The following is a 22138-nucleotide window of genomic DNA, read 5'->3' as shown; positions in this document are numbered from 1 at the left end:
CCTGAAACAGTATCCCAACTTCAGAGCAGACATTGTTTTTGCGCTGAGATTGCTTCAAAAAGACTTTAGAGATGAGGAGGAGAAAGTGGGGTTCATCATAACTCACTTGCATGGGGAAGCTAAATCCTGGCTGCGCAACTTATGGCGCGAGGATGATCCCGCCCTCCGGGATTCGGACGCTTTTATAGAGGCTATGGACGCTTGCTTTCAATCAACCATAGATGTTGACGTGGCCAGAAGGGAAATGCACGGCTTGCGGCAGGGCAAGGCAACGGTGAGACAATACCACTCCTGCTTTTTTGCGTTGGTAAATGCACTGCGCTGGGAGGACTCTGCAGCAGTGAGGGATCTGTTCTGGGAGGGGCTAAATGCTTCTGTGAAAGATGAGCTGGCCAGGGGCGACAAACCTAGCACCACAGCAGAAGTCGTCCAGAGAGCGCTCACGATAGGAGTTCGGCTGGAAGAACGCCCTTGGAGCAGGGATGAGGGTCGTTTGGCATGCACACCGGCCAGAGCACCTCCCTTCATGCCCAGGGAGACTGGACGCGCACACTCCACGCCTCCTTTGGGGGAGGAGGCAGAGCCAATGGAGTTGGGTGGTGTTAAGGCTCAGACAGCGACCAGAGCCCTAACACCAGGAGCAGCCAAGACGAAAACTCCTAGAGGGAGCAGGAAGTGCTTCATATGCGACAGTGCACAACACATGGCCAAAGAGTGTCCCCAGAGGATCCAGAAGCACACTGCGGCCTCAGCAACAGTAAGAGGAGCTTTTCAGCAGGGGGATGAGCAGCAGGGAAACGACCAAGCCTGGTTGGAATCAGAGGCACTGGGGCCCAGCCAGGCAAGTTTCTGAAGCAGTCCCCAGAGATTCTGCAGCCCACAGACCCCCTCCCGCCCAAACCAGTGGTGCAACTCACTGCATCACTCCAGTTGCCAAATGGATTCACCCTGGAAGTCCCCATTACCATTGACTCTGGTAGCAATGCAGACTTTGTGGGGGTGGACTTCATCAAGCAGCACCGCATAGCGCTCCTACCGGCCACAATGTCCCTAAACGTCGTCACAGTCGATGGCAGGAAGCTGCTAGGTGGGCAAGTGGTACAGCAAACACCACCTATGGTGATGCAAATTGGGAATCACCGCAAAGTCATCAGTTTTAACGTCACTCACCTATCCGACACGCCCATAGTGTTGGGCATGAGTTGGCTGGATAGGCACAGCCCGGGATTGGCTTGGTACCAGCGCCAATTGACCTTCGGCTCCTCCTATTGCGCGGAACATTGCATCCAGCCCAGCCAGGAGGGGGAGGGGCAGGAGGATGAACCACAGCTACACCTCAGCATGGTGCAGGCGGTACCAGACAAGTACAAGGAGTTTTTGGAAGTTTTCTGCGAGAAGGAAGCTGACAAGCTGCCTCCCCATCGGCCCTACGACTGCGCGATTGACCTCCTACCGGGAGCGACGCTGCCGACGGGGAAGCTGTATTCCATGTCTGAGGACGAAATGCAAGAACTCAGCGAGTTCATAAATCACAACTTGAAGCGGGGATTCATCCAAGAGTCCAAAGCAGTGGGGGGCAGTCCCGTGTTTTTCGTAAAGAAAAAAGACACGCCCCAAAAGAGGTTGATAGTTGATTATAGGCTCATAAATGCCAGGACAAAGCCCACAGCTTTTCCCATGCCCAAGATCGACGACCTGCTCGCGACGGTGCGGAAGGGGAGAATCTTCACCAAGCTGGATCTACGAGGCGCGTACAATCTGATACGCATAAGGGAGGGCGATGAGTGGAAGACGGCCATGTTTACGCCTTTAGGCACCTATGAATACAAAGTTATGCCGTTCGGCCTCCAAAACGGCTCCCACACTTTCCAAGCATTTATGCACCACGTGTTGGCGGGACTCCTCTACAAGAAGTGTGTTTGTTTCCTCGACGACATCCTGATCTTCTCGGAATCGCAAGCAGCGCACGAGGGAGACGTCAAGGAGGTCCTGCAGAGGTTACGGGAGCACAGGCTTTACGCCAAGCTGGAAAACTGCCAGTTCGACGTGACGGAGGTGGATTTCCTGGGTTACAAGCTGTCCGACAAGGGACTCGCCATGGACAGCGCCAAGGTCCGCTCGGTGTTGGACTGGAAGAGCCCGCGCAATAGGAAGGAGGTCCAGAAGTTCGTCGGTTTCGCCAACTTCTACCGCAAGTTCATCAAGGGGTTTGCAAAGGAGACGGCGGCTATCACGGACACCCTCAGCTCCAAGAAAAAGAAGTTCACCTGGACGGACCAGGCGGAACAATCTTTTCAGAGACTCAAGCGTCTCTCCGCGTCCGAGGAACAGCTGCTGCACGTCAACCCCGGCGAACCGCTGCGGATTGAGACTGACGCATCAGACAGAGCGGTGGGGGCGGTCCTGTTGCAGAGAGATCCGCAAGTGAACTGGAGGCCCTGCGCATTTTACTCCAGGAAGCTCAGCAAGTCGGAACAGAACTACACCATCTGGGACAGGGAGTTGCTGGCCATTCACGCAGCCTTCAAAGCGTGGCGGCACTTCCTCATTGGAGCCAGACACACCGTGCAAGTCCACACAGATCATAAGAACCTGGAGTACTGGCGCACGGCGAGGTTCCTGAACCAAAGGCACATCCGCTGGGCGGAGTTCTTTGTGGATTTCGACTTCAGGATAGAATACATCCCAGGAGACAACAACGTCATGGCAGATGCACTATCCAGGAAGCCGCAGTATCTCGAGGAAGCGGCACCGGCGGCGGCCAAGCACACTTTCGCACCGAAAGCGTGGGCGTGCGCTTCAGCTACAGTGGACCTGGACGCGCTGCGTCGCGCGCTGCAGACGGACTCGTTCGCACGATCCAAGATGGAGGAGGTGCAAAGAGGCACAGCGAAGGACGGAGAGTTCCAGATACGCGACGGCCTACTCCTACGCAAAGGGGCGCTCTATGTGCCGGGGGACGACCTCCGCGCGAAAGTCCTGCAGCAGTTACACGACGCACCCAGCGCTGGGCATTTTGGCAAAGACAAGACAGCAGAATTAGTAGCCAGAGACTTTTGGTGGCCCAAGATGAGGGGTGAAGTCGAGGATTACGTCGCTCGGTGTGACACATGCCAAAGGGCCAAACCAGTACACAGGGCACCAGCGGGACTGCTGGAACCGCTTCAGACGCCGTTTGAACCGTGGGAGAGAGTAGCCCTGGACTTTGTCACAGATCTGCCCAGCTCGAGAGGCAAAACAGCGGTGCTCGTGGTCGTAGACCTGTTCACCAAGATGGCGCATTTCATTCCTTGCGCGAAGATGGCCACGGCGGAACAAACTGCCAAGCTGTTCATAGACCACGTGTTCAGAGTTCACGGCTTGCCGAGATCCATCCTCTCCGACCGGGGGCGCCAGTTCATCTCGAGTTTCTGGCACAAGCTCCTGGGCATCCTGAACGTCAAGATCAATTTAGCGTCGGCACGACACCCGCAGACCAACAGGCAGGCGGAGAGGGTCAACGCCATCATGCAGCAGTACCTGCGATGCTACGCGAATCAACAACCCTCGACCTGGGTGGACTACCTACCGCTGGCCGAGTTTGCTTACAACAACACGAAGCACGCGTCTACAGGGGTGACGCCGTTCTTCGCCAACAATGGGCGGCATCCCAGAAGCTTCCCGGGTTTGGAGACGAAAGGGGAGGGGTGCCACAGGGGGCAGAGCACTTGGCAGCAGAGTTGCAGGAGGTCCACGAGCAACTCCGAAGGAACTTAGAATTAGCAAAACAAGCTTACAAAGTGCAGGCAGACAGGCACAGGAGAGTCGGGGAAGACATCCAGGTGGGGGACTGGGTATGGTTAGCGGCCCAGGCAGTGCCAGCCAGAACGTTAGCTAAGAAGAAGCTTGGACACAAGCAGCTAGGGCCTTACCAAGTCGAGGCACAAATCAACCCAGTAGCTTTCCGGTTGACCCTTCCGGAGGGTTCAAGAATGCACCCGGTCTTTCATAGGTCGGTGCTTACACCCTACAAGGCACCACACAGGTTTCAGGCGCCAGGGAACGCACCAGACCCACGCAGAAAATCATCCACAGGGGGGGGGGAGTCACAAAGGGCGACACCAATCAAAGAAGTCACAGAGATTTTGGACTCGAGATGGGGGGAAGAGGGAGTTGAATATCTCCTCGCAGAGGAAGGTACCCCGGCCAGCGCCAACAGGTGGGTACCGGACTATGCCCTGGAGGAGCGGTATCTCAAAGACGAGTTTCATGCACTCTTCCCACACAGACCTATGCCAGCAGATTATTTCGACGATTGGCTTTTCACACCCACACTTTCAGCCAGAACGTTCCAGGGGTTCTCATCAGCTGAGGAGACGCCACCGGAATGGAGCACCCCAAGGGGATCTTGTTCGGGGGTCGACACCGACCGTTCCTATTGGTGGGATGATCAACCGGAGGTGGGGTGGAGACGGGAACTGCAAGAGGGGCCCGGACACGCAGCACCGCCCGAGGTACCGGAGGGTGAGATGGACATGGACGTGTTGGGAGAGGGTTTTGGGTTTGAGCACGAATGCAAAGAGATGGAAGCGGAGGAGATCGACGTCGACGAGTCCAGTACGGACTGGGCAGATCCAGCTGGAGGGCTGCACGACAGGGGCACCGAACAGTATCCAGCACTCGCCCCCAAAGCACGGGAGCGCCCGGAACCCATGCCCGGAGAGGGTGAGGGGGGAAGGGGGGCTTCGAGGGGGGGATGGATGTCAGGGGCTCAGGGGCAGAGCCAAAGGGGAAAGAGGAGTTGGAGAGCGAAGGGGAGGAATCTGAGGGAAGCTTAGGAGGGTATGACAGTGACCCGAGAGAGTCCATGAGTCTCTCCAGCGAATCAGAAGATTCTCAGAAAGAGGCGCCCAGGGTCAGGGCAAGGGGGGCCAGCGGTGAGTCCCCAAGCGGCAGCTGGAGATCAGGGCCAGCTTCCCTGCCAGAGCGTAGCGGGGGGGGAAGAAGCCCACAGATCAGAACCGGCGTCCACTCCAGCAGGGAGAGAGAGAGAGTCAGAACTGACCACGCCTCCGTCGGAGAGTGGAGGGGCGGAGCGGAGGTCAGTTCCAGCCAGCCCCTCCGAAGGAGGAAGCAGTGACAGGAGCAGTGTAGCCGTTAGGAGGAAAGTGGCCGGCTGGGCGCGCGCGCCAAGTTCAAATGTGCAGGCGCGCGGGTCAGCAGAAAATCCGGATTGGGAGCCAGGTCCCAAAGCCCGCCGGAGACAGGGGGAGGAGTCAGAGGAATCCGCCTCCAAAGAGTCCAGGAGGGGTGGAACCCCAGGGGGCAGGAGGACCCAGAGGAGAAAAGAGCAGAGGAAGAGGTGGAGCAAAGCTCGGGTGTTAAACTGGTGTAGGGGAGGGGAAGAGTCAGACGGAGCTTCGACGGTCTAGAGTTACAGACGTAGGGATGCGCGCCACGGATGTAAAACCAACAATGAACTTCAATAAAGACCTTTGTATATAAAGAGACACTGGCGTTGGTCCTTTGTGAGCTGGGACCTGAGGCACCCCTGACAGACGGCATCCAGCACGATGGGGCGATACATCGTGGCCAGCTGGTCCAGTATCTCGTCCGACAGTCCCTCGAGATACTGGTCCCGAAGTGCAGTCATTCCAAGACAAGTCCTGAGCCAACAGCCGAAATTCTGTGGCGTAGGCGGTGGCTGTGGACTTGCCCTGTCTCAACCGACGAATCGCCCGATTGGCTTGGCTCCCCTTCAGAGGGTTGCCAAACGAAATCTCCAAGTGGTTACAGAACCCCACATAGTCTGTTAGCAAAGGAGAGTCTTGCCGGAGCAGTGGCAAGCCCACTTGGCCGCCTGGTCCTTTAACAAACTGATGAAGAAGTGCACCTTGGTGCGATCGTCAGGAAAATTCCGGGCTCACCCCTGAATATAGAGCTTGGCCTGGGCAAGGAACACGGGAAAGCTGGCTGGGGACCCATCAATTTTCTCTGGCAGGGCCACTGGGTACTTGCCAGAAGCTCCGGAGTCAGCCCCAGGAGCCGGTAAGGCGTCCAACCGCTGCTGAAGCGCCGTAACTACATTGCTTAGCTGCTGAACAGTGTGTCAAGGCCTGGTTCTCCTGGGCCAATGCCACCAACGCAGCTGCCTGGTCAGCCATGGCTTCTGGCTCTTCCCGAACGCACCCCAACGAAGGGGGAGTGCGGGTGGGTCGGTAGCAAACTGTGCTGGTCCCAGGAGGGTTACCGTGAGGTGTGGTCAAAAGCCGAGGGTCTGGAGACTGTCCACCAAGGGGGAAGCTGGGTTCAAAGAAAAAGCCGGGCGTGGTCGGGAACTCTGGAAAGACAGGTCTGGGTGCTGACAGAAACAGCTTTCCAACGTCGTTGCTCCCACAACCTGGGACCGGGCTGACTGGCCTTTATCTTCTCTGAGGCCAGGGGCGGTCCCGGCCCCCAGGTGACCCGCCTCTCCTGGCCTTAAGGTGAGCACTCCTCCTGAGAGAAACCAGTTCCCTCCGACTCTCTGCCCTGAGCCTCTACAGCTCAGGAGAGGCTGGAGGGTTACTGGACCCAGGAGGAGGCTCACCTTCCCCTGACAGGGCTGGGAGAGGCGCACCTGTAGGCAATGGGTCATCAATCAACTCCGGAGCCAGAGTGGATTCATCTGGTGTCTGCTCCTGAGGATCCAGCAGAGGTGCAGGCACTTCAGATTCAAGGCCCTGCCCCAGCTCAGCCGGCCCTGGAGGCGGGGAGTCCTGTGCAGGCTGGGATTCCTCCGGTTCAGCCTCTGAATCAGATTCCCAGGCCATCACACCAGGTTGCTCACGGAGGCAACACAGTCTGAGCACATAACACCAATCCTGGCCCAACCACACTGGTTGCCAATCAGTTTCTGGGCCCAATTCAAAGTGCTGGTTTTGACCTACAAAGCCTATTGTGGCTCAGTACCCAAATATCTGAAGAAACACCTCTCTCAGTATAAACCAGCATAGACCCTACAATAATAATCTGAGGCCTTTCTTCTTGTGCCTCCTCCTCAGGAGTTCTGGGGGGTGGCAACACAAGAAGGGGGCTTTTCAGTGGTGGCTCCCTACTTACGGAATGCTCCCCCTGAGGAGGCTCACCTGGCATCATGAAGAAACAGCTTTCGGCACTAAGCAAAAACTCCCCCCTCTTTTGCTAGACCTTTGTTTTTAGTTATCTGTGGTCTCCAGTGGTTGGAATGTTTTAATCCCGCCTTTTAGAAATGGGGTTTTATTTTACATTTATCTTTGGTTTTATTTTATTTTCTGCTGGTTTCAATGTACAGTATGGGTTTGTTTTTATATTATAAATCACTTTGGATTACCTTCTTTAAAGTATGAAGAATAAATTAGATAAACAAATCAACATTTTGTCATTTTAACATTTTGTTTCCACGGTTCTCTGCATTCTTCAGTTGCTTTGATATGAAGACATGGAATCACTAAGATTACGTAACGTTGTGATGCTCAGCTGTTAAAGTGTTTTGTTGCCTTTTTATCTCTGCATAATACTGTCCATTATTTCCTGCACATCTATTTGACACATTCAGTGTGTTGTTCAATTCTCTGATTCAGTTGGGACAGGATTTTCTTCCTCTTTTACACCTTCTTCATATGTTTTTTCTGGTTTTTATACAAACCACACTCTCAGACGCTTCCTGAAATAAATACAAAGTCAAAAAACAGCAAAAATAGTAGAAACAAGAAATACAATTGCTGCTATAATTCCTGTCATGTTGACGCTATGTTTTGAAGTGTTCCTTGGTGGAGGAGGTCCACTGTCAATGCTGCCACCATTACCTTGGTTCAGACAGTCTGGAGGGGCCCAGCCATAATCACAATGACAATGTTTGTAAGTGTTGCATATTCCTCGATTATGACACTTTGTGACATTGCAATCATATTTCAAGAGAGACACTTTCTTGCACTCCCCATTAATACACATCATTTCTGTGCCACAAGGAGTCCCATCTCTCACTGCTCCAATATCGGGTATCTCCATTCCAGCATGGTAATCTGTACTCCAGCAATGCCTATTGCCAAGGGGCGTATTAATTATGGTGCTGTGTTCCTCCAAAGAAGGTAGTTTATCAACATTTTCACACTGGATTCGGCCGCACAAGATGTTCTGAGTATCACATTTCTTATAAGTGTCATGTCTAAGCCCACAGTTGCCAAAGCGATCACCTCGAGCATTCATTTCACTGAAGCAATCCTTTGATGCACCGGTTGCTTTGTTGCCAAAGATCATTCTGCACTGCCCAGTGTGAGTTGTGCAATTCCCATGATAGCAATATGCCCCATCACTACACGGGGCACCATCTTGTACATAAACATCTTCAGGACACCATTCTGAAGTCCCGTTGCAGTACTCAGGGAGATCACAGCTGCTGACCTGTTCTCTGCAAACCTTATGAACTGGAAGATACTGACACTCAACACAGCACTCTCCAAAAGCACAAGTGGCTTCTGGACTCAACATGCAATTAGACTGGCAACATGGATCCAACTTGCATTGCTCTGTTGAGCCACAATCACATTCCTCTTTATCTTCCACTACTTTGTTTCCACAGTATGCAAATTTATACATTCGATCAGGGTCTAGTGGAACTAACAAACACTTTCTGTTCCTTACTGAGAAGTAATCCTTGTAACTGCAATTGCTAAACTTATCTGTGCTTACTCCATATGCAGCCATAACGCAAGAATGTCGATCACAAGTGCAGTGTTTTTCATCATGTTTCATTCCAAGATTATGTCCTACTGCATGGGCAAATGTAACACTAATAGCAAACAAACTGGGAATCATATATGACTCAATACCACTTGCCCAGTGGGCAAGACAAATTGATCTTAAGTACGCTAATCCAAGTCTAGGTCCAAAACTTTTATATATAAATAAGTGAGCAGCATCAAGCTGCATATGTTTACTTAGTGACTTTTTTACAAACGTGACAAAATTGAGCAGTGTATTTTCCATTCTGTCTTCGATTTTCATGAGGTTCTTTTCTGACCAAATCTCCAGGCCAGCTATAGACAACTCAACAGCAAGTGGCTCATATATTGAGTTTGCAGCATGGATAATATCTAGAACTTGCAAAGCAATACGACTTTCATTTCTGTCAAACCTGACATACCGTTCATGTTCTATCACAATGGCAACCTCCAAGTATCTGGTATGTGTCCACCAGGCTGCTCTTGCATCAATTTGAACTGTTACATTATTTGTGCTTTGGATCATGGCCTCTTGGTGTCTTTGCTCTTCCTCTGTTAGCCCGCACCTCATTTGTACAGCACCCACCATTTCCTCCAATCTATACAACACATGTTGAGAAGTAGCAGATGCCTGAACAGGTTCAATTTCATAGGTGCGGTTTTCTAAGTACAACAGACCCCTGAGTCCCCCTGAGCAAGTGCTGAGGGTGACTCGAGAGGCAGGATGGCCTTTCACCAAGCCGCGGTAGAAGCAGTCATCTCTGATGAAAGGATAGTCCATCTGAAGGTCCCCCTCCCTACTGTAAGTGAAGACAGGGAAATGTTTAGGCACAAAGCTCTTCTTTTTCCTGAGCTTCACGATGTGGCCCTTCCCCTCAATTTGCAGCAAGTAAGTGATTGTGTGGGGGTTTTGTCCATATCGGGGGGTTAATTTCCTTGGGACAATCATCTCATAGGAGGCATACCTATAGCCCTGTGGAGGGTTCTGACCTGCAGTCTCACTCAACACATTCCATGAGATCAGCACCAGCAGCCAGGGAAGACTGCTTGTCATCTTCCCTGACAGGTGAAAGAATGCACTAAGGCACCCCATGGGATGGCCTGTTGTGGGCCCAAAGCAAAATGAGAAGGACACTCCTATAGAGAGAGAAGGATTCTGATGATAGCAACCGTCTGTAGATTTACCTTTGGAATGTGGGCGGGCCTTGGTGATTAGGGACAGAATAGAATGCAGAGACTGGGCGAATGGGAAGCGAGTCAGAGTGCCTGACAGGGGACTTAACAGGAAGAACAGAAAGGAGTGCTGATAGGCTGAGGACCATAGTGTCAGGTAATCATGGGAACTGAGTGCAGGGCAATGGAAGAATACCTAGTCGCATAGCTGTCAACTTTTTCCCTTTCTTGTGAGGAATCCTATTTGGAATAAGGGAATTTCCCTTAGAAAAAGGGAAACGTTGACAGCTATGCACTAGTAGGAGTTCCTATGCCCTTGTCATGAACAAATTTGGTATAGATACAGTATTTCTTGTGCCACTGAAGGGCTGGAAGCAGGATATGTGAACAGCAAGTTGCCTGCCCTACAGAGATTTGGCCAGCAATATGCAGCAATAGCAGGTAAGGCGAAGGGGGAGTTTTTAATTATTATTATTTTATTAAATTTGTATAACGCCCTAAATCCATAGATCTCATAAATTTACAAGATGATATTAAGAAGAAGAAGAGTTTGGATTTAATATCCCGCTTTATCACTACCTGAAGGAGTCTCAAAGCAGCTAACATTCTCCTTTCCCTTCCTCCCCCACAACAAACACTCTGTGAGGTGAAGATGCAGGTTGGAGTAAAGGTAAAGGTAAAGGTACCCCTGCCCGTACGGGCCAGTCGTGTCCGACTCTAGGGTTGTGCGCCCATCTCACTTAAGAGGCCGGGGGCCAGCGCTGCCCGGAGACACTTCCGGGTCACGTGGCCAGCGTGACGAAGCTGCTCTGGCAAGCGAGCACCAGCGCAGCACACGGAAACGCCGTTTACCTTCCCGCTAGAAAGCGGTACCTATTTATCTACTTGCACTTAAGAGTGCTTTTGAACTGCTAGGTGGGCAGGAGCTGGGACCGAAAGACGGGAGCTCACCCCGCCGCGGGGATTCGAACTGCCAACCATGCGATCGGCAAGTCCTAGGCACTGAGGTTTTACCCACAGCGCCACCCGCAGGTTGGAGTGGTTTGTATCAAATGCTATAAATTTTATATGAAGGTGTTTTTAAAACAAATTATAGGAAGTCTTTACTTGTCCATCTGGTCCACAGAGTCACACTGTAGCTGTTGCATACGTGCTCCTTTTGATGAAAAGGCTCACATTCAAAATTCTCCAATGTGTCTACTCATTCTGAGGTGGCTCACTCCTTGCCCTACCAACACACATGCAGGGCATAGAGGGCAGCTGCCCCTCATCCCAAGGGCATCTTGGCGGTGACTCTTGGCTGCGAGTCCTGGAAGACCTGCTCTCTGCCTTGCAGCCTTTTCCCACCTGACCTAGGAGGGAGGGGCCCTGACTGACTTCAGCTACAAAAGCTGACACTGCTGAACACACCCTTGAGCTGGGGTGTTGTTTGCCGGATTTTGTTGGGAGGGGTGGTGGTTGCTGCTGTTGCTGGTTTTTTGTATCTTTATTATAGATCTTGTGATTTATGTGGAAATTGTTCAGTTTGGTTGTATATTTTTTATGTTTTCTTTATTGCTTATGACTACTTTAGTTATGTTGTAGTTATGAGTCCAGCTACAAAAGCTGAGGCTGCTGAAGAGGCCAGAGACCATCTTGGCTGTCTCTTAGTGCAGACCCAGGTCATCGAGCCTGAGCTTCCTCATGAACTACCATTGGCAGTATTGTTTGCATACCAGTGCAAGTAGATAAACAGGTACCGCCTTACTGAATCAAGATAGACTATATCCACAGCATTTCCCTCATTCACCAAGTTTGTAATTCCATCAAAAAAAAAAGAAAAAAAGAAATGAGATTAGTCTGGCATGACTTATTTTTGAAGCTTTTAAGGCACTTTCAACACCAGAAATCTGACATGGCTTTTAAAAATTCCATTGCATTTAAAACATGATAATGGATTGCCAGAATATTTTTTATTTTATTTTCATGACTAAATCAATTTTATTTGTGACAAATAGTTTTGTTTTGATTTACTGAGTGTTACGGGTCACACTCTAAATATATATTAAGCAGAATACATTTTTATAAAGAAATTAAAATACTCTCTTATCATAAGATCATAGAATTGTAGAGTTTGAAGGGATCATGAATGTCTTCTCCTCCAGCCCCCTGCAATCCAAGAATCTTTTGCCCAACATGGGCTCAAATCCACAACCCTGAGATTAAGAGTCTCTGCCCTACTGACTTAACCTAGTTCTTTTTAAATGTAATTTTGATTTTATAAAAGATGACGGCACCTACAAATGTTTGTTTGTTTGTTTGTTTAATAAAATTTATATACCACTTGATTGTAGGGGGAGAAACCTCAAAGCAGTTTTGAAAAGTAATATGTAATTGAAATATGTCACAAAGAGTTACAACATTATACAGCACACACATACAAACTGATTTAAATACATCTTTGGGATACAGTGGTGCCCCGCAAGACGAATGCCTCGCAAGACGGAAAACCCGCTAGACGAAAGGGTTTTCCGTTTCGGAGGCGCTTCGCAAGACGAATTTCCCTATGGGCTTGCTTCGCAAGACGAAAAAGTCTTGTGAGTCTCGAAATTTTCCCCCCGCTCACCCCCCCCCTTTTCAAAGCCGCTAAGCCACTAATAGCCTTTTAGCAGCTTAGCTGCTAATCCTTTAATAGCCGCTAAGCCCCTAAATCGCTAATAGCGCTAAACCGCTTAGCCGCTAATGGGGTTGCTTTGCAAGACGAAAAAACCGCTAGACGAAGAGAATCGCGGAACGGATTCTTTTCGTCTTGCGAGGCACCACTGTAATATGAATTTGTAGTAAATCAGCAGAGTGTCTTGGTAGAACAAATTGTTTTATAGGCTTTAACAGACTAACTTTTTCTAATACTTTGTCTGGCAGAAAAATATGTTATCTCTGAAATGAGGGTGTGTGTTTTTTTACAGAGGTACGTCCTGGTTTTCTACACTTGCCTTTTATTTGTAAGGAACCTCTGTAGAAACAAAGAAAGGTGGTTTTCTCCATTTACAATGGAGAGATGGATAGCTGAGGACCAGGCTCAAAACAGTGCCAGCATGGACACTGAGCAAGTGCAGACCTCAGACTATAAGCAAAAAGCCAGATGCCACTGTGTAAGATGAGCTGTCTCGGTGACTAGCAGCCTCATTCCCTGGGCTTTAGTTTCCTATTGTTTCAAATAAGTGTGCCTACTTCACCTATGAAATGTTGGATAGTAAAAGAGCAGCTCAGCCCCACATTCCAATTTCTAGTCTGGAAAGAGGAAGGTCTAACAAGGGCATAATACTGCTTCCACCTTCCCCTTTTTCCTCTGCAGGCTGCTTCACCTTCAACTGTACTGAAAAGGGAAGAGCTGGGATGCTGTGGAATAGAGCATTGAAGCTCCTTCCTCCCTCAGCTGCAGTATCTGTGGCCAATATTTGCAACGCTGTTTGTGTGTTTGTGTGTGTGTGTGTGTGTGTGTGTGTGTGTGTGTGTGAGAGAGAGAGAGGGGGGGGGAGAGGGAGAGGGAGAGAGATGAGATCCAGTCACCTCTATGTGCAACACTGAAATTGGTCCCTATATAATAAGATCAGTCTGCTATCAGCAGAACTTTGGAACTTAAGGATTAAAGCATCCCTCTTTTGTCCATAGCAACGTTCAGTAACCTCCCTTTAGGGTTTATTCAGAAGAAATTATTCATAACATTAGGACTTCTCAACCATTTTACACCTATTTTGATAAAAAAATGTTAGCATTTGTACTTTCAGTGTTTTTAATCACTGCTTTTTATCTTTTAAAACAAAGAAATAAACGCTTACTTGTATATTTTGAGCGACTGGTTGTGAGCCAGAGCCAGGCTCTCTAGGATGAAGCCAATTTTCTGCATCCATTTTAATCAAGGTTTAAGTCTGTTTGGCCATGGAAACTGCTTTTGTTGTGCTGTATGATGACCTCAGTCAGGAGAGGGATGGGAGAATGTGTTAATTCCCTGTTAATCCTATTGATCTCTCAGCGGCTTTCAATACCATTCACCATGGTATCCTTCTGGAGCAGTTGTCCCAGTGTGAGGGTGGGCAGCACTGCTTTGCAGTGGTTCTGGTCCTACTTGGATAGTCATTTCCACAGTATGATGCTTGGGGAGTGCTTTTCAGAGTCACAAAGTCTTCAATGCAGAGCTCCTTAGGGATCAAGCATGGCCCCCATGCTGTTAAACATGTTAATCTACAGGATGTTAATCTACAGGAAACTGCTGGATGGAGCCATCCAGAGTCTTGCAGTACGTTGACAGCAATATGTTGATGGCACATCTGGATTTCTTAACATCTACAAGTGTAGCAGTGGATGTGCATGACTGATGTCTTGACTCAGTAATAGACTGGATGGGAGCCAATAAACTGAAGCTCAGTTCAGATTAAACTGAAGTGAATGGTTCCCTAGACTGGATGGATGGGAAATGGCCTGCTCTTGATGGGATTACACTCCCTCTGAAGGAGTAGTTACATAGCTTGGGGATACTTCTGGAAACTTTGCTTTGCTGTCACTTGAGGCTCAAGTGGCCTTGGTAGCATGAAGTGCCTTCCATCTGCTTTGGCTGGTGGCCAGCCATACTCTGATGACCTCTGGGTTAGATTACTCAATGTGTTATACATGCGGCTGTCTTTGAAGGCAATTCAGAAGTTGGTACAGAATTCAGTAGCCATTTGTGAGCCTAATTGCCTTAGAGTCAGTCATCATTACTCTGTAAGAACCTTTCTGATTACCTAGAAAGATACCATGCAATTCACGTTTGCCTAACTTGGAGCTTTGTGGTGTGTGAACCCACATGTCAGAACCAAAAATTCTCATGTGTTTGATGTAAGGCTTCTTGCCAAACATCTTCTCATAGGGGGTACAACCAATCGCTGAAGATAACCTGTGATTGTAACTGTAAACAAAACAGGCCAAAGATTCTGCCCAATAACTCTTTGGAATATTGGCATCATGCAGCAAGGTTTTCAACCCTTGAAGCAATGTCTGATTTGCTCTCTCACAAAGTCCGTTCTGCCATGGCGAACGAAGACTAGACAAATCGTGCTGAATTCCTTTCTCAGTCAGAAAAGCTTCAAACTGTTGAGAAGTGAACTACCCCCCGCGATCAGTGAATAGAGTCTTTATCTTCTTACCATGCACACTTTCCAACCAAGCACAGAATTCCTTGAACCTCTGATATGCCTGATTTCTGCTTGAGATTGTACACATAAATATACCTGGAAAATGCATCAATGAGAACCATGAAGTACCTGTTGTCACCTAAAGAGGGCGATAGTGGACCAACCAAATCAGCATGCACTACCTGGTATGGTTCTGTAGCTTGCCTACTAGACACTTTACCTTTCACAGCCATTTTCACCTTGTTTGCTGCGCAAGCCTTACACTTCATGTGGTACCTGCAGGGTTTAATAGTCATACCTTCAACCAAGGCAGGCATTTTGGATACTGCCTCGAAATGTAAATGACCAAATTTCCTGTGAAAATCATGAATACATCCTGCATGCAAAACCTTGTTAGAACCTGCAATGCAACAAGTTTCATCCTGCACAACATCATCAAAATACAACACAAACGATCAACATATTCAGCATACAATACATAATCGTTTTTCTTTGTGATGGTGCACTTCTTGTTCTTGAAGGAAACGTCAATGTTCCGTTCATTCAGCTGCGCAACGCTGAGTAGATTGTGTGCAGCATCTGGAACGTAGAGAACGTCGTGTATCGACAAGTCCAAACTGTGAAGAACAACAGTTCCGTAGCCTTGACTGGAGATCGTGTGGTCATCCGCTTGGTGAATCGCACCTTCCTGCGGTATAAAAGACACGAACAGTCGCTTGTTGTTGCATATGTGTCTCGTGGCTCCTGAATCAATTACCGGACCTTTGCCTTTTCCACGTGTTGAGCTTTCGCTGCGCTGCTCTGTCTTGGCCCTGGGATATCTGCATTCCCTCTTCATATGGCCTAGACATCCACACAAGTAGCATCTCACTGCCTTCAAAGCTTTGGCGCCATCTGGTGGTTCCACTGCATTCTGGGATGACGTCTTGGAAGACTCCCCCTTACCAATGCAGCTAGCACCTCACCTGTCCGCTTCATTCTGAATCACAGCAGTAACATGCTCTACCGTGATCTGAGCAGTTGGCAGAACAGCAATCTGAGTGGCAACGGACTCCCAACTTAAACCCAAAGAATGTAGTATCATGAAGGAATACACAGCCTCTGGAAAGGTGAGACCTTTCTGTTGCAGCTCATGTCTCAGATTCTGCATCTCCATCAGATGAGCACGCACATCTGCACCTTCAGCAAGTGCCATATCATGCAGCTTGGCATAGTAGAACAAAGAAGCACCAACCTCTGTTCTTAAATGAGAATCTCTCAAAGCGTCCCAAATCTCTCTGGCTGAGGTCTTATCACGCAACAGACAAAGCTCTTCTGGGGATACTAGCAATGTAAGAGTTCCCCTTGCTTTGGAATCCTTAGCTGCCCATTCATCTGTCATCGGAGCTGGGGGTGTGTGTCTGTAATAACATTGAACAGACCCTCTTTTCGCAGAAGTGCCTCTGCGTATAACACCCATTCCGCGTAATTCTTTTTATCGAGCTTTGGAATCCCAAAAGCATCCCGAAGGGCCGCCGTGACTCTGGCATTAGCCTTCTGCGTCATTAATCAAGCTGCGACTGTGTTTACAGCAGCTCCAAAAGCACTTTCAAAAGCACTTTCGATTTCAAGCCTCTGCCGAGCCTCTGCCACAGCAAACGGCTTAAAAAGTTCAAAGTCCAGCCTTAAAGCCATTAATTAGGAACTGGCAGGCTTCCCAGGGCAAGAACACATACCTCTCATCAATCTTCTTGACGCGCAGAGCAGATAACTCCGTTCCATCTCTCTATTCCTCTGCCGGCATTCCGATCCTCTGGAGTCCATAACCAGAAATGTGAGACTTTGATCAGCCCCGGCCCATCTGGAGCTGATACAGGCTCGCCTTACCTTGAGCCCAAGCAGAGCGTAGTCACGCAATGAAAGGATAAGCAGGTAAATGTGCTACATGCTAAAGTTTATTTACAAGCTATGCTGAGAGCATACAAACATCCATCCTGCCTCTGTGACAGCAGAGAAGCAACTCCTCTCAACACAAAGAAACCGAGAGAACACTGAAAAATGACTTCCGCGTAGTCTTTGCTCACGGACAGATGCGTCTCTCCCACTTTGCCAAGGTCGGGAGGCACGCGTTCGTTAGCGGAGCTAGAAGGGGGAGCTAAGGCTAAGCTGACCCCGAAGCCTTGGAAGGAGATTCCAGGGTGATATGGCGTTGCTGCAGCGCGAAGAAGAGGACCCCCAGACCATTTTCAAGCTCCTAAAAGCTGAGCAAGAAGGGGGAGAAGGGGGAGAAGTTCTTCGGTGCTAGTTCCTGCAACCCTCCGCTGACAAGAAGCCCGAGCCCGTGGGTATGTCAATGGCTACACTTCTAACAAACTGAAGCAAACCTAAATGATTAGCCTATTTTATTTAGTGAACTTGCTAATTTACGATTAAAACAAAGTGTTTGATCTTAAAACAGAGTGTTTGAACTTAAATGGCTTTTCGCAATTGACCAAGATTTACCTACAAGCTATATCAGACTGGTTTTTTTCAAAAAAGATGTCTATTCCATTAATACCTAAGACATTTTAGCCATCTTTTCCTGCTGGAGTTATGAACAAAAAGATTACCTGTGGCTTCATTAGTGTTGCGACAGAAATAAACCAAGAAGTCATGAAGTCATAAAAAAAGACCCTTCCCAAGTGGTGAAATATATAAAGGGGTTTCCAGACTGTTCAGTATAAAATTAACTGTTGTTCACAAGTTAGTTTTCAACTGTCTGTTCACGCTGGCAAAAGGAATATAAGAGGCCAGAGACTCCCAGAGAACGGTGGTGAATGAGAGGGTGATTGATTACAAAATTATAAAACTGTCACAAGACTGATAAACATTGTCTCCCCTCTCCCAAGAAGTGTGGCTATCCCCCCTTTCTGGGGATTTCTGTTTGTCTTCGGCTGTGGACTGCTACGTAGTATAAATCAATTTAACAACAGCTAAGAGTACTTCTGCTGACTCACGCGCTCCGACATTTTCTTAGACCGACATTTTCCTGGTTTGAGGAATGGAAATGAACTGTATTAGACTGACATAGATTGAGAAGGGGGTCGAAAATCGCAGAGAGGGAGTGACTCAAACAGTGACATCAGCTGGTGAAAGAAAACTTTGCACTCTTTTGAAAAAGACGTTCCTCTAATAAGACTTATCAGAGCAATTACAGGGATTTTTGCAAGATATGCAACTAGTGAAGATCCCAAAACGCTGCATCATAATCTGCTGAAAGAGACAAGGTTTCATAAATTTTTATAGACCCTATACCCCATTACTGGAATAGCATTCCTGTTACCTCTGGAAAAGCAACATCTAAAGAGAATTTAATAGCACATAACATTATTGCATTGTACATTATTAATTGAAAATACTCCCCAGCTCTTTTCTTATTATTTAAATATACTTTTCGTATTTTCTTCCCCCTCTTTATTTCTTTACAAATTATAAATTGCATTATTATTATTACTTCTTTTGCTTTATTTTTCTCTTACCATCCCATCTTTTCTTTATTTCTTTCTTTTGTAATTTCTTTTGTGTTTTTGTTTTGTTTTGTTTCTCTGTTTCATTTTTGTTGTTTTTCTGGTTGTTTTTGTGTGGTTTTCAACTTGTGTGGTTTTGTCTTGTGTGTTTTTTGTTTCTGTTTTTTGTTGCTGTTTTTTTCTGGTTTTGTTTGCTTTGCCTTTCGCTATCTATTGGTAGCTAATGCAGCTGATATTAGCATCAGATGTCATTAGCTTTGTTGCAAGGTGCTGATTAACTGAACCGCTAACCTGTTTAAAGATTTATATATATGATCTATTACCCTGAATGATTAAGTGAACGCAAGGATTGCAATCATCTATTATATTTATTTGATCTGATGAATTTGTGATATTGCTGTATTGATGCTTGGCTGTAACTAATTAGATAATTGTTCATAATCAATTTAAAATATATTTAGTGAAACTGGGAATATAAAAAATTAGTGGATACATAGGCCGGAGATTACTATCAGACTGGTAAAATTGTCGTGATTGTATTAAGAAAGATTGAACTTAATTGACATTCATTAACTATCACATTGGAAATATTGACATGATTGTATTAAGAAAGATTGAACTTAATTGATATCCAATCTGTAAGACAGAAGGAAAGAGAACAAATTACCTAGTGAGCTAATTGAATTTCTTAGTGATGTATGGTAAAAAAACAACTGTGTCAGGTTCGGCGGCAGTTTCAGCCTCACAAATCAGGAGAACTTCTGTAATTGACATGGATCAACCACTAGATATGAGAGAATTATTTTTAAGTTTAAAGAAAGATATCCAAGATTTTAAAAATAATGTAAATGAAAAGGCAAAAGCAACAGAAGAAAAACTTATTTCAATGGGAGTTAAAATAGATGAAAATGTGAAAATAGCAGCTGAGTTATCAACTCAGGTCAACAATTTAGTACAAAAAAATTCAGAACTGACAAAAATAGTGCTAGACCTTAAAGGTAAAACACAGAACCTAGAGGAAGCTCAGAAAAAATTACAAAATGAAAATAGAGAGTTGAAAAGGGAATGCGATAAGATAAGGAAAGAAACAGCAGATCTGAAAGCACAGCAGGATTCAACTTTGGATTCTATTGCGATGTTGCAAATGCAGAGAAGGGAGAATACCCTAAGATTCAGAGGACTAATAGAGGACGCAGAGGAAATAATTGAGAGAAAAATCTCAAAAGAGCCAGCAGCTTGGTTAGACCTAGAAGAAGCAGAAGTAGCACAAAAAATAGAAAAAGCATTCAGAGTCAAATCTAATGTAGCAAAAGCAAACAACTGGCCGGCTGATTGTTTAGTCTCTTTTAACTTTATGGATTTCAGAAATAGAATTTTACAAGCTAGTAACAAGAAGAAATTCCAATCGGAAGGAAATGATATTATCGTCCACAAGATTATTCCAAATCGGTTGATAAAAAAGAGAGAAGCTTATAGACCTCTGGCCAAGGCACTAAAGGCAAAGGCAGTGGACTATAGGTGGGAGTACCCGGAAGGCATCTCCTTTTTCTTTAAAGGGAAACGTAGAAACTGCTTGTCGGCATTACATGCGGACAAGTTCTGGAGAAAGTACCGGAAAGACCTCGGAGGAAAAAGGCAATTGTTGGGAGAATCAGAGAAAATTGAACAAACAGTTGAGAGTTAGGAGACAGACTCTAGAAAAAATAATTGATTATTTGGGCAAAAATAATCTACCAATAATACCTAAGGAAAAAACTGAAATCTTGAACTCACCAATAACAGCTATGGAGGTGTAACAAGCCAAACAGAGATCAAAATTAGGAAAGACACCGGGCCCAGATGGTCTTCCAGCTAATTACTATAAAAAGTTAGAACAAGCATTATTTCTTCCCATGAAAGACCTAATGAATAATATTCTGGCAAATGGAAAGCTTCCGAAAACCTGGAAGGACAGCTTTATTACTCTTATCCATAAACAGGGAACAGATGCCTCAAACATGGCCAATTACAGAGCCATTGCACTGCTAAATAACGATTACAAGATATTCGCAGACATTCTTGCAAATAGATTAAAAATGGTGCTGAAAGAGATAATTCATAAAGATCAAACCGGATTTCTTCCCGGACGATTTATGCAATCCAATATTAGATGTGTGATTAATGTATTAGAATATTTGGATATAAAAATTGATAAACCAGCAGCTATTATGTTGGTGGATGCTGAAAAAGCTTTTGATAATGTGTCCTGGAAGTTTATGAAAAAATTAATGGAAGAAATCGGACTGGTAGAAAATATTTGTAAAGGAATAAATGCCATCTATTCGGAACAATATGCAAAATTGATCATCAACGGAATAATTACTGAGGAGTGCAAAATAAACAAGGGAACCAGACAGGGCTGCCCACTGTCTCCACTGATATTTATCTTGGTGATGGAAGTCTTGAACAATCAGATAAGAAGGGATCAGCTTGTTAAAGGGATCACTCTGGGAAACAAAACATATAAAATTAAAGCTTTCATGGACGATTTACTTGTTATGACTGAAAACCCTAAAGAAAGTCTGAAAAGAGTGCTGGAACTGATTAAAGAATTTGGAGAAGTGGCAGGCTTTAAGCTGAATATAACAAAAACAAAAAAGTTTGTTAAAAATAGAAAAAATATTGGGCCTGAAAATCTCTTCAAAAGCGAAATACTTGGGTATTTGGATCACCCCCAAGAACATAAACTTATTTCAGGATAATTACACCAAAGCTTGGTTAGAGATTAGAAAAAACTTGGTAACCTGGAGTAAACTAAAATTAACATTTCTGGGTAGGATTTCCATTATAAAGATGAACGTGCTACCAAAATTAATCTTTTTATTTCAAATGATTCCGATACTGGGTGAAGCAAGATATGGCAAAGAGAAATTTCCAAATTCCTGTGGGAAGCGAAGAAACCTAGGATTAAACACCTGATCTTAATAGACATAAAAGAGAGAGGAGGCTTTTCCCTACCCGACCTAAAACTTTACTACGAGGCAGCCTGTTTCACCTGGCTAAAAGATTGGTGCACGTTGCAGGATCCGGACCTCCTGGACCTGGAAGGTTTTGACAACCGTTGGGGATGGCACACCTACCTAATATATGGAAAAGCGAAAATTCATAAAAAATTTACCAACTATATAATAAGAAAGTCACTCTTTGCTGTATGGGAAAAATATAAAGACCTGATGGAGCCTAAAGTCCCGTGGTGGACTTCTCCAGTAGAAGCCATAGCAGTAAAACTGCTGCGCTCGTTTCTCTCTGGTCGGGGACAGAGGGTGGCGCTTGGGGGGGAATTGTCATCGCGCCACCCCTTGGTGTGTGGAGTGCCTCAGGGTGCGATTCTCTCCCCGATGCTTTTTAACATCTTTATGCGCCCCCTCGCCCAGCTTGTCCGGAGTTTTGGGCTGGGTTGCCATCAGTATGCTGATGACACCCAGCTCTATCTGTTGATGGATGGCCATCCTGACTCGGCCCCAGACACACTGACCAGATGTCTGGAAGCTGTGGCTGGATGGTTACGTGGGAGCCGGTTGAAGTTAAATCCTGCGAAGACAGAGGTCCTCTGGCTGGGGCGGGACGATAT

The 22138-nt window shown here is 46.7% G+C and overlaps 1 protein-coding gene across 1 annotated transcript in view; it reads right to left on the bottom strand.

Moving 5' to 3' along the window:
• Positions 1-12473, bottom strand: part of LOC114593271 (disintegrin and metalloproteinase domain-containing protein 20-like) — a 13518-nt gene extending 1045 nt beyond the window's left edge. The window contains exon 1 of the mRNA XM_077927567.1: positions 7806-12473. Coding sequence (XP_077783693.1) covers positions 7806-9813 — 2008 coding nt within the window. The 5' untranslated portion in view covers positions 9814-12473. The remainder of the gene's footprint in view (positions 1-7805) is intronic.
• Positions 12474-22138: the final 9665 nt, after the last annotated feature.

This window comes from Podarcis muralis, chromosome 1, assembly GCF_964188315.1.
Source record: "Podarcis muralis chromosome 1, rPodMur119.hap1.1, whole genome shotgun sequence".
NCBI lineage: Eukaryota > Metazoa > Chordata > Lepidosauria > Squamata > Lacertidae > Podarcis > Podarcis muralis.
This window is presented reverse-complemented; position numbering and strand designations above follow the sequence as displayed.